At 37.6% G+C, this 13,563-nt stretch overlaps 1 protein-coding gene across 2 annotated transcripts in view; it reads right to left on the bottom strand.

The window, feature by feature from the left end:
- The window catches only part of RNGTT (RNA guanylyltransferase and 5'-phosphatase), a 170,772-nt gene that overhangs the window by 14,500 nt on the left and 142,709 nt on the right, over positions 1-13,563 (bottom strand). The window contains exon 15 of one of the 2 annotated variants that reach the window (XM_059842478.1): positions 2,004-3,846. The exons of the other annotated variant lie outside the window; for it this stretch is intronic. Coding sequence (XP_059698461.1) covers positions 3,739-3,846 — 108 coding nt within the window. The 3' untranslated portion in view covers positions 2,004-3,738. Of the gene's footprint in view, positions 1-2,003; positions 3,847-13,563 lie in introns of those variants that run through there. 2 annotated transcript variants of the gene reach the window in all.

Here is a 13,563-nt window from a genome sequence, read left to right as displayed (position 1 = left end):
GACACTATCTGATGGCTACTCATGTGGGACCCAACTTTACAAGCTCTTATCCTTGTAAATTATATGCCTTTGAGCAGCTTCAGAACATCAATTAGCCCACACTAGTGTCATCAGGATTGGGCCCTAAACCTAATTCTCGTTCTTTCTTATCTGGCTTCTGAAAGGTTCCCTAGAAACCGTGGGTTTATACTCTTTCAGAAAGATGCCAAATCATATCAGAATACACCAAAAGAAATTTAAACTAAAATCCAAAGTATCAAGTAATTGCAAGTGAGTCTTTTAAACCCACTTTTACTGGTAACAACACACAGCTTTCAAATTACAGCCATTAAGAATCATACTCTTTTCTTCCATTTAGATCCCAAACAACCACTTGCTCAAAGTTTTTTTCCCCATAAATCAAAATTCACCACTGAGAACAACTGTGTCAACACTATAAGGAAATTTGTTTGCTATGTTAAATTGAGCTTCAAAAGCATGAACTGAACACACATTTGTGATCACAAGTAATGCCTCTTCTTATATCCATTCAAAGTGTTTACCTTATTACAGCTTATTATAGATGTACTGTCTAAAATGCAGCAGCATGACTGTTCCACTTCCAGGCCCTAATTTTATGATAATCATATGTAATATATTCATATGTCTACTTCACTGCCTAACAAAGCCCAAACTGGTTTCTTAGCAGATCTGCTTCCCCCACCGTTCAAATTTCTTTGCCTTAGAACGTTACTGAAAAACATTAAGAAAGACATAATCAAAATTTTACTTTGTATTTTGCACTATGGTAGGCAAACAAAGGAATATATCACTGGAGGCTGAATTTGGCATACTGACTTTATCAAACACTGGTATCTAAGTGGTATGTAAATTATTAAACATGCTATGCAAGCATTATTAGAAAAATGGGGGTAGGGAGCAAGATTATAAATTTATAAATGTTTTCAACATCTAGAAACCCTATTAATACTTGAAAACGTTAGGATTGTACAGAGAGAATATGCAGATAAACTAAGACCAGAAATAGCAAACTTGCATTTAATCTCCCATACTTAATATATTTTGGGTTTTGCCTAGAACATATTTACAAAAAATAGTAACTTTTCTTCATAAATTTCAGAGGCAATTCCTAGTTACTCACAAATCTGACACTAGAACACAGAGAGATTTACAGAACTTGTAGGAAATATAAATTCTTTTGATCCCCATCTAGTCCATTAGACTGAATTTTTTGTCATTAGCCAAATCTTCAAAGAACCAAAGTCTTGAGCCAGAGAAGAGAGTTCAGTTTTGCTCATTGTAGCTTTTACACAGTACATGCAATAGTTTTTTTCAGAAGAATGTCAGATCTTGAAATCAGAGAAGTCTCTTACAGCAGAAAAACATCTTTTAATTGATTTTTCAGGTTTTGTATTTGTATTATATACTTGTTCTGGTTTTGGCTGGACTAGCATAACTTTCGTCACAATGGCTGGTGTGGGACTGTGTTTTGTGCTGAACACAGTGGTAATGATGTGGAGACACAGAGCCAAGGCCTTTTCTGATTTTTGTACTGCCAGGCTGGTGGGGAGGGCACTGGGGGGAGCTTGGGAGGAGATACAGCCAGGACAGGTGACCCCAACTGACGAAAGGCACATTCCAGACCATAGAATATCACTCAGTACGTAAGGCAGGGAAGAAGGAGGAAGGGGGGAAAAATCTGGGGTGGTGACATTTGTCTTCCCAAGTCACTGCTAGGTATGGTGGGGCCCTGCTCTCCTGGGGATGGCTGAACACCCACCTGCCCATGGGAAGCAGTGAATTCATTCCTTGCTTTGCTTGTGTGCATGGCTTCTGTTTTCCCTATTAAACTGTCTCTATCTCAACTCATGAGTTTTCTACCTTTACCCTTCCTATTCTTTCCCAGGTTCTGATGTTGGGGGAGTGAGTGAGTGAGTGAGTGAGTGAGTGAGTGAGTGAGTGAGTGGACTTGGCTGCTGGATGGACTTAAACCATGACAATAATAAAGCACAAACTTTTATTTTGTAATACATTAAAAGAAAAGTCAAACTACAATGATTTTTTAAAACCCTGCCATTTTGAGGAGGCATTCTTACACCTAATTGTTGAGGTTCACAACTCTGCCTAATTCCACCTTTATTTTTGTAAATAATGAGTTTTAATAGGATGAGTTTTAGGAGGTGACTGTTAGAACCACTTGAATATGGAAGCTGATAAATGCCTTGATGGAACACTGCAATAATATACAACATAAAGCCAAGAGGAGCCAAACAACAACAACAACAGAAATAATCTCAGCAGTGCTATGACATCAAAATAATAAAGCAAAGACGTGTTGGGAAAAAAGCTGCAAAAGTCATGTTAGGGATTTTTCATCCTTCTAAGATTTCAATTAAAGGAAAATAATCTTTTTTTTCCCATTACAGATAATACACCACAACAAAAAGATTAATAGCTGCTGACTTAATGCAGACTTTTAAAAATTAGCTTAGATCAAAGGAAATGCTATAGTGAAAGTCAACTGCCCTAACCCACTTCTCATCTGCTTTTATAGTATTGAGCTGGCATGAACTCCCTCCCCTTTCTTGAATGGTTTCCTTTAAACTTCAAAGCTTAACTGGCTTTGAGGCTTAAGACAGAGAAAGCTTTTTCCTTCTTCTTCAAACGCAATTAATGACATGATGTATAATCTGACCTACAATCTAGTATCTAAGCACACAGGTCTTCTTGATCATTGTGGGGCTACAGAATGTAAGGGGCTCGACAGAGAAGTTAATCGTGGCTCAGAAACTGCAAATGGTTTTAGAGTGCCTGCCAGCTGATGAGGTCAGTCTGCTGAAAGAAAGGTAAGCAAGGGCTAATCTATCAATGGCACAAATTTGTCGATAAATGAGGCTACAGAGGGATTCTCAGTGCTTTACCTTTCATTGCAAGCTCCTCTTTCCTTTCCATGCTTTGTTATTAATGAGTCTGCAGAGTTTGGAAGCCAGATTTCCCAGGATACCATGGTAATGGATGTGGGGTGGGGCAACACAGACGCAGTAATCACGAGGCAGAGGAATGGACAATATTCATGGACTTTCAAGAGTCACAACTGGCTACAGAAGATAGAATGGATTTTGCAAGATCTGGTTGGAGACACCTATGAAGTTCTTGGTCTGTTTGGGCAGCACTGTTTCCAGACAAATGAAAAAAGACTGTATCAGAGTTTTTGTTTTACTGTCAGCTAAAAGGGATTGCAACTTCAAATGGTAAATGCTGATAACAGGAAATAATTAATGGTTTAATAGCTGGTCCTGCCAAAGCCCTGAAAGATAGGAAATATGGGAAAGCCCACTGTACATGAGTACACTTTTCATGGCTTTGTCCATACATTTTATTATTATATGTGAGATCAATAGCAAAGTAAGTGGGCAACAACATTTAGTCTTCATTCTTATTTCATGAAATTACTCCACCCACTTAGTCTGCAAAAGCTAAGGCAAGCAAAGTCAAGGAAAGTCTCTTGAGTTTTCTAACCATATGATGTATCCAAGAAAACCCTTGTCATAAAGCTGTTTCCTGCAAAGATCTCTGCATGGGCCAATTCTTAAATTCCCCAGAATTCTTAGCCTTATTTGAGTGCTCTGCTCAAGTGCTACACTTGTGTTTGAGCTGCTGTCCTCCCCTACCTAAGGCCCAGGACAACAACCGCTCTTGTTCCCTAACAAATACAGCTAAAAACAATTGTTTTGCTTTTCACATGATGTAATAGTATTTCAAGTAACACCAAAAGCACTTTCTGGAGACAGCCAGCAACATTAAGACTTCCATCCAGGAAAAAAAATAATCCTTGAAGGCTGTTTCCTAGAAGAACAAAAATAAGAAAAGACAAAGAAAAACAAAGTAACAGTAATGGCAACTCTGTAAATCTGTTATCCAATAATCTCAAAGTGTATTCTTATACACTTGTAAACTGTACAAGTAACATGTAATGTTAAACTCATTTCATTAACACGCTTTAGGTAAAACAGCTGTACACACGTAATTCTGCAGTTGAGAAATCCAAGGTAAAAGGGAGTTGATTTGTCAGGCAAGAGTGCACACAGTGCAGAAATTAATGAAAAAGCCTTGGTTTGCAGTTTCCTGCTATAACTACTATTCCTAATTACTAATTAGGAATTAGTTAGTACAGACTTTTCCTTAAAGTCCTGAATGAAATATTAACAAGGTAGTAATTAAGTAATTCAAGGTCTGTTTGCTTTAGTGTTTGCATTAGCATTAACTTTAGTATTGTAAATCCAAAATCTGACTCACTGATCTATAAACATCCTTCCAAATTAATCAGAGACGTCCTTTGCTTTCCTTCTTTTGAAGTTAAATTATTCTGCAACCCTTTTCTATGCATTAATGGTATCCAAAGTGTAACAGGTGGAAAGAGAAGGCAGTAAAATGCAGTAATTGTACTTTGCATTATTTTCTGAAAAAACAAAAACATTCTTGTCTCTAATTCTGCTTTTGCACATTCCTTTACATTGCTTCTACTACAGACCAGCCTCTTCCCTACACCCCAGCAAGGTTTAAAAGAAATGCTACAACATGTAGTTAATCTGCTCCTGCACTGATCACCAATCAAGCATGGCTAACCATGACCCACTAACCAAATGAAGCAGAAGCTGGGCTGCATTTGTGTGTTTTACTGTTAAATTACACCTGGGTAGGTTAATGTATGACACTAACGGGGCATTTCATTTCTTGTGTGGTGCAGCAGGAGCACACAGGCAATGGACAGCTCCTCGAGGCAGTGAGGACCACGGTCAGCATTAACCACCTCTGCAAGGGGCAAGAGGTTCAAGAGCTGTTTGGGTAGAGCCTCACTGCCTCCCACTTAAAGCACCGTCAGGGTCTTGGCTGACGCAGTCAGAGTCCATGGATGACTTCTGCACTGTTGAGTGAGACAACTGGCTTCCAGCAGACACCAGGTCATTAATTCTGTTCTGAAACAATGCTGACTTCACTACTTCATGCATGAAAAATAGAGAAAAATCTCACATCATTGCCAGTACAGAATCCAAAACGGCATCTCATGAATCTACCACTGAGAACATGCTCAAATATTTTTTATTACAACACATTAAGCTCAAATCAATAGATTCATTTACTGAAATGGATTTAGTACTTCAGCAAACCAAGGGAAACTAACACTTTTTAAAAAGAAGTGACATTTCATTACAGCATTTGGTTGTAAACTCACTGGCAGAAATTTTTCTGTATACCAATTAAACAGTAACTCACTGAAGTTAGTAACATAAAAAGCAATATTGCGTATTTACAGTTCCCTTCTCAGTAAATGAAAACATCTACAGTTCTCAGCAATACAAATAAAGTCTCTGCACAACGGTTCAAACAATGCTGCCACATTTCTGATCTTTTCAAATATTTCTGAACTATTTTCCCCAAAGATATAATATGCTATTGTCTCTACAATCAACCTTTTTTCGTTTGGAGAGAATCAGAAGTGGCATTTTGACAACTTCAATTTGCTGAAATATAATAACAAGCACTGAGTTGTGTTGTTCTTCACTTTCATTCTCACTTTATGCTAGAAAGATAAAACCGCAGTGGCTTTACTACTGTCAAATAAAAAGTAAATGAATAACGGTTTTGTTACCTATTGCATAACAAGATACTGCATCACTATTAGTCAACTGAGTTTTAATATATATTTCTCTCTCAAATGTGAAACTTTACCAATACTATAATCATTCTGGAAAACTGCCAAGGAAACATATATGTGACCCCGGCAATAAGAACTGTGAAACCAAATTTGATGAAGAAATAATTTAAATGTTTCCATGTAAAGTATACAAATAGAGAAACAAATTAAGAATTCAAAAGGAAATAATCTTACCTGATTTACTGTTTATGTACAGCTCCATTTTCCCCTAGGATTACTGCTTTGTAGATATCAGGGACATTTTTTGAATTGTACAGGTGCTATTTAACACTTCCTTGAGTAGATCAGCATCCTTTTACTTTTGCTAATATGAAACCTCATCTTTTTTCCTACAGGCCAGTCTTTCATAAGCATAATCTAGTTTAGTTACATCTTCCTCCTTACTTGCTAACCTTCTCTAAGAGCCAACAACTTTTTCATGAGAGCTCTAACAGACCCTAAGCTTGTAGGACTTACCCGGTTTTGAAGACTTCTATTATAGGATAGAAGTGGTGGAAAAAACGGATATCTGAAAATCAATTACCAGTAGCTGAAGCGACAATTGAGCTACAGGACTTGTCTGTGGAGAATACTATACTGGAAATGCTAACTTCCAGTTAAAACAGCTCTACAATAAGAATGTGGTTTTACTCCAGCCTTTAATCTCAGAACAGTCCAGAGAGAAAGGCAAGACAAGTATTTACACCATTATTTAGTTACTTAAAATTCAGGAGCTAGTTTCTATATGTAATTCCCAGAGAGAGACTGGCACCTCTAGAAAGTGATTGGAACGATGCAGTGAGGCAACCATCAGGCACTTTTCTTAGAGGATCCCAGACTCACCCTTGGATTCCACTGTTTTCCACCACCTATACAAGGAGCCTGCAGGGTCTATGGTGGCTGAACTTAGACCATGTGACCTTCTTTAGAGGTATTCTAATTAGACAGGATATTATCTACAACCCCGTTTCCTTTCAAGGCTGATATCCTGCATAATTATCTCATTTGGTATTTCTTCTACCTTCTGTGTTATTGTTTGCAATCCTATTCTTCTTCATTTATCTAAATTTAATCTGCATTTGCCTTTTACTAGTCCTAAACCAGCACAGTACCTCTCAATACAATAATTTTTGCCATCAACTGCTTTTTCTCCAATGTTATCAGTATCTGACATTTAAAATATTTCTCATTCATGATATTCACTATTCATTTTACGTATACTATAAAGAAAGGTCTCAGAAACAATTTCCTAGTCAAAGAATTTCCCTATTATACCATCTCTCACCCTTTGCAACTTCAACGTCTTGATTTATTCATGAGTAATTTATTTTAAAGACATTATCATCTGCATTTCGCAAAGGTACTACAAGTTCAAGCTCATTTATCAAGTTCAACCTCATTTGTTCAGTTGAGATTCAAAATAATTCACCTCTAAAAAGCCTAATAAATTTAGATACTCTCTGCCTATAAACTGTACAGTAACAATTTGCTTTCTTTTCCCCCCTCAAGCCTGATCTTGGCTGATGTTCTCATTCTTTAAAACAATAAACAACTAAGAAATGGTAAAAAATGTCTTAAACATCTTTTGCTGCCCCTTTCAATTAGATTTAATTTCTCATAGAGTCTGAGATTTATAATTTTACTTAGAATCTACTTTTTTATTTATTCTTTCTCTTTGACTGTTATTCGTCCCACTGCCTTTATTTCATTTGCCTCCACTACCAACAAAGCCTCTAAAAGAAAATAAAAGATGAAGAACTTATTTCAAAAATCAGAACAGATTAATAAAGAACAATTATGATCACAAACATGGTATGAAATGAGTATTTCCTGATGGAAACAATAAAGACATACAAATTTAGGACACTCCTTTCTCTGAGAAGACAATTATCTACAATAAGTTTCCTCAATTGCCTAAAACTCCTAGTAACTTGAGCACACTGCCATACTGTCTGAGTATTATATTCTAGTCAAAAGAAAATGCAAATGCAATCACATTTATGGAAACTAAGCGTGGGGATGTCTACATCAAAGGAAAAAACAGTCCCTACTGCCACTCACTCAAGCATAAGAGCTGGCCCCATAAACAGCTGCTGTCATCAAGGTATCCTCAATTATTCAAAACAAATTACACTCTCTGTGTGCAGAGGCACACCCAAACCAGGTTTGACAATGCAGTTATAACAGAAGAACAGCTGCAGCAACAAATTACCATGTTCAAGAGCTTAAAATCATCATGGACAAATCATTCTCTCTGCCAGATGATTTTTGTAAAACATAAGAAAGCAAAACAAAAGATGCTGCCAACCCCAAATCGCCCATGCATGGGAGCCAGAACACTCTCAAACACTGAAGCTTGTGAAATAACAATGTGACAAAGAGGACAAGGACAATAGCAAAGCACAACTTGCACTACAGCACAAGAAATCTGGCAGTTTTACAGTGACCTGATCAGTTATTCCACTGTGACAAGTATGAAGGCTCAACGCAAAGCAGATGAGAAATATCTGCAATATCTATGCTCATCTATTGCTAAAACAAACCCTTCATTTCCAGGATCTTTCTCAGCAATTTTTAGCTGGTAGTGAGCAATAACTTTATGGCTCGGAAACAGAGCTTAAGCCTTTTGTTTTGCCATCTTTTCAAAGTGGAAAATAAACTGTTTATTAATGTGTTATTATAATGAGACATAATCTGCATGTCCTAATGCTCACATTTATCACAGTATGTTTCCATACCACTGGCCACAGGAAAGCTACCATAAGAGCAATCTGCTTAGCATTTTGAAAATCCGGTTTTCTGTTTGACTGTACCTCTCAGAATGGTATCCGTAGGGGGTCAATGGTAAATACTTGGAAAATTACCAGTAAGGTAAGAAAGGAAAAGAATTTAAGAAGAAGAAATGATGAGACAAAAAAACCCCAAAAAAACAAACAACCAAAAAAACCCTAAAGTCTCATGGCAGATACATTAGCTACCACTGGTTTCAAATCTCATTACTTATCAAACAAAAGGAAATGGGAAACTCCAAATCAAACATCTCTACTGTGATAAAAAACTGGTTTTTGGCTTAATCTTGTGAGTAGTACAACAGAAGTACCCCAACCATAACAACTGAAGAAGAAAATACTAATTGTCTCAGGGATTAATTCTGGAGGCTTTTTCAAGGGCGTTGCTGCTGGAACAGGGGCCACAGACAAAATGTAGGGGAAGGGAAGGTATGAATGTTAGATAGCATGATTGTGACCTCCCAGCATATATCCAAGTGTTGTTTTCTCAGGTATCCTGTACTGTAATGCTGTTAACACACCCTCTTCCCTTACTAATGCACAACAAGCCATTTGACACATTTACAAAGTCTCTTGGCTCATTTACATCCGACAGCTACTCACAGGAAGCTCTTCCTCCAGCCTCTTACTCCTGAGCTTAGCTACTAATCTAGCTACTGCTGCCATTTCCAATTTCTTTTCTTCTTTGCTATATTTCTTTTTAAATTAGTTATATGGCTCTGAACAATCGATAAACCTCTTGAGTTTTAGACACATTCCTAAGAACACCAGCTTCTCTCAGCTCCAGTTAGATTCACAAATTTTTAGATTAAGACAGAGATGCTTTATTTTCAACATATACTGCACACTCCATTAAAAAATCCATATTGTCATTACGGGAAAACAGCTGCAGAATGACTTCAAAGTAAAACACTCATCTTTCTTCTTCTAAATAAACATTTTAGTGAAGAAAACACAGCATGTTCTTTGAAAGAGGACCATAGGACCTCCGGAATATAATGCAATTCTACCTCTTAATGGAAAAAGGGTGCATCTTTTTGTATTTTTTGTATTATGAGAAAAAAAAGACACTTTCAAGGTAAACATATAACAAGAAAGATCCCAAGATACTAAGAATGGAAATACTGAAAACCTTGCCTAATGCAAGTTGTGGTCACAGCCATCGGAAAAGATAAGAAGGAAGAACTGACAGGAATACTGTATGCTGAAATTAATTAATGTATGCTATTCAATCAGTAACAGCAGAGGTTCAGAAACATCCAACTCTAAAATTTCCCAATAATATATCCTTATGAACTAGTTAAGTTTCACAGGAGTGACTGTTTATACTCCAAAATGTCACAGAACCTGAAAAATTCAGGTCAGAAGGGACACCCAGCCAACACTCAATCCAGCCTTCTGCTCTAGGCTGGTTAACTTCAAAGATAAGTCAGGTTGCTCAGGGTCTCTTCTAGTTAAACTTCGAAAATCTCCACAGACAGAGGTTTTACAGTGTCTTCAGGAAACCTGCTGCTGTGCCCCACCAACTTCCATGCAAATTTTTTCTTATATCCAACTGGAATTTTCCTGCTTGTCCTTCCCCAGGCACCTCTGAGAAGAGTCTGACTTTCCTTTTTTCTGCAATCTCACTTCAGATGAAAGAGGATTGCAAGGAGTGCCCCCTTTACCCCTCTCTCCTAAGCAAACCCTATTTCCTTAACCTCTCCACACAGGCCATATGCTCTTCCCCTCACCATGATCCCCACAGAGGTCACTCCAGAAGGGTGTCTTCTCATGCCCCAGGGAGCCCAGAACTGTGCAGAGTTACCCCAGGTGTCTCTCAGAAACGCTTGAGCAGAGACCAGGGACCTTCCTTGACCTGTTGGCAATGCCCTGGCTAAGACAATCCCAGGTGTGGTTGGCCTTTCCCAGTGCCACAGCACGTGGCTGGCTCAGCTCAACTTGTGGCCACTGGGACCTTCGGGTGCTGCTCTGCAGAGCTGCTGTGCAGCCACTCAAAGGCATCGGCTCGCTCTGCCCCCCCAGATGCACAACTCTGAATTTGCTGTTACTGAACTTGTCGAGGTTCCTTTGTCAGCACTTGTTTTTCTAAGCTTTTGAGAAGTGAGGTATGATCGTACTGATTTTGTATTGCTAAGATGCATTTGTAAGCCCAGGAAATGGAAGGCTTGAAAAAACTGCAATCTGTTCATTTTTACAATACTTATGAAAAGCATTTGAAGGTTTTTTTTTCTCTACACAGTTAATACAGAGGTAAAAAATGCCCAATAAATTAAGATCTACAATCAATTAACTATTATTTTAACCTTTCCAGAAGGCTTAGTTCACCCCATACTTGCCAAGAACAAACTTGGATTTATTTTCAAGAAACACTACTAGGAGCTGAAATAACAAAACCTGCTCCCCCCGCCCCCCCACCCCCAAAAACCCAACAAAAAACCCCAACGAAAATCATATTCCTAAACTAAAAACCAGTTATTCTATCTTTTTGGCAGCAACAAGAAAAAACTGGAGAGGTGATATTCCTAATTCTGTGGACTATAGAACACTGCATGCTTTACAGAGAACAATTTTTTTAAACTGAATTCATAGCTAAAATCATGACAAAAAGCAAAATGGAGCCTGATCCATCAGAAGAGAGTGAATTTATAAATTATAGCTCATTAACATTTTGCTCTCAGGGGCAGCAATTGTGACAGCATACAGAATCACTGCTTCAGTTTTTGCAGTGCTAATGCAGATTTCATAGCTATTCTCTTTCTGCTTACATCACCAGTTCTAAGGCTGGGTTTTTTTTAAAGCATTTTATTTTTGCTCCTTAAAATGTCTACAGAAAATAAATACGTCCACTGTATGCTGACTTTTACTGTAATATAAATGCAAATACATAATATATTAATATTTATTTCTATTATTGGTGTCTAACACTCCCAGACAGGACTGAGAGCTTTAATATTCCAGGGTCTGTAGAAACACACAGGCAGTCAGGACCTCTTGCCCTTAAGAGAAGCAAATATGATTGAGAAAAGCTGCAACAAACAATGTCAAGATGTAGAGAAAGGCAAGGAAGAGATCAAGGGATAAAGAATTAAGCCATATGTTTTTTTTCTTTCTGAATTAATTCTCAAAGTAGTGGTTCAAAAGTGCCTTTTTTTCAAAATGAGCTAAATTCTCTACCTTTAACAAACATATAATTTAGGAATGAGCAGTTGGTGATTTTTTGCTAGCACCTTACATTTTCTAACTTGCAGTTTGTTCACTAAATTCTCTCTAGCACCTCCCCCACCTTCTTTACAAGATATCAACTGTGTGGGTAGGGCAGAATCTCCCATGGATTCTGTCACTGCTCTCATTAATTCAGAATTCAGTTATTGAATATGTTCAGATTATTGTTTAGGACACAAAGAAAGGCATCTTGAGCTTGAGACAGAAGATTCCAAGTTGTCTAAGTACTCTAGCTTCCACCAAGTTCACTCCAAGTCCTACAGTGTCCTCCTGAAAACCATCTTGCTGCTGAAAATTATTAACTTTAATGTAAAACCTTTCATCATTCCTGCCAAAGGCAAACACAATCCACAACCCTATGCCAGCTAACTTTTCATGTATCTCAGAGAACACTGAAGATAAAAAAATAGATGCTGAATTTGACCCAGTACTGTGGAATGATGTGGAAACAGTGCAGAAGAAAGGAAGGAGGGGAAAAGGACAGGTTCAGACTCCAGAAGGCATTATCTCACCATTGTATGACTTCTCATGAGTTGGAAGTGCACTGACCCATACAGACTTCCCTTAAGACTGTACATTGTCATTGTACCAATAAACATTAGGACAAAATCCTAAACTCCCACTATATTGAGAAATTTATTTTGAAATATTATCTCTCCATCAGCCCTATTTTTTAAAGTTTTGGTGCTAAAACTGTTTCCATGTTTTGACTTCTGCATGACACACAAGTATAGGTGGTTACCAAAAAGGACAGAATAATAAAAACAAAAAGAAGGATTTCTTTACACAGTTTCTCAACAGCCCAATACTAGCAATTCCAACGATGCCCAGTACAGCTTCTACAAGAAGCAAGTAGCAAGAGGATATGAAAATCCTGCTGTAACATCCCACAAAACTCCATAAAACGTAAGAGCCACCCACCAGTTCACTTGGAAGACTGTTAACAATAATAAGTATATATAATTGATGTTGCTTACTTTGTCCTAAAGATGCAGTTTGAGCTTCAGTAGAGGCAGATTATACAGCTTTATCCTCATCCTGTGTGTTTTAATTTAGAGTGACTGTGTTTAATGAAATGTTGAGACTCAGATTACCAGGATTTATCTTCTTCTTTCACAATCACCAAATCATGCAATTATCACATTCCTTCTCAAAACTGTCAAGGTATTTTCAAGGTATTTGTTCCTAGTGGAGGTTGGATCCAGATCTGTAGCTCTGAAAGCATTCTTCAGCTTTCAGAACGAAATTATTTCTGTCCAAGATAACACATTTGCTGTCCTATCATTACTTTCCTGGCTAAAAATAATTTTCTCCCATTTTTCTTCCCCTCACTGTCCATGTTAACTCTGGTAATAAGAAGATGAAACAATCCTTCTCTGACACTATGTTGCTAAGCTAACGAAGGTTACAGCTATTTGTCTTTAATTTGACAGGCCCCTGTTCAACTCAGTGATGTCTCTTTCAGTTTGAAATTACTTGTCTTAAATGTGAACAACCAGAACCAAACACTTAGAGATAAATCAGCACTTCTGTTTTCTCAGGAACACCTCACTTCAGAGATTCTAGGGCTATACCATCTTCAAGCTGAAGACGTGATTTCCCTAGGTCATATTTTATGGCATTTCACATCACATAAAACACAGTAAGAGCACAAAACAGTAAGAAGAGGAGACAGGCTACGAAAACAAAATTCAGGTTATGACTTGACCATAATAAATGAGAAATTCTTTTGCTCTACTATTTGCTCTGGTAGTGAACACAAAAATCTCTGTGATTATGTATGAAAGTCCAGTAAGCAAAGTCTCAAATAATTAAGACACCAACATACTCTTAGTGGCTGTCTCTTAATAGGCA

The sequence above is a fragment of the Haemorhous mexicanus genome, chromosome 3 (genome assembly GCF_027477595.1).
Source record: "Haemorhous mexicanus isolate bHaeMex1 chromosome 3, bHaeMex1.pri, whole genome shotgun sequence".
In the NCBI taxonomy this organism is placed as follows: Eukaryota; Metazoa; Chordata; class Aves; order Passeriformes; family Fringillidae; genus Haemorhous; species Haemorhous mexicanus.
This window is presented reverse-complemented; position numbering and strand designations above follow the sequence as displayed.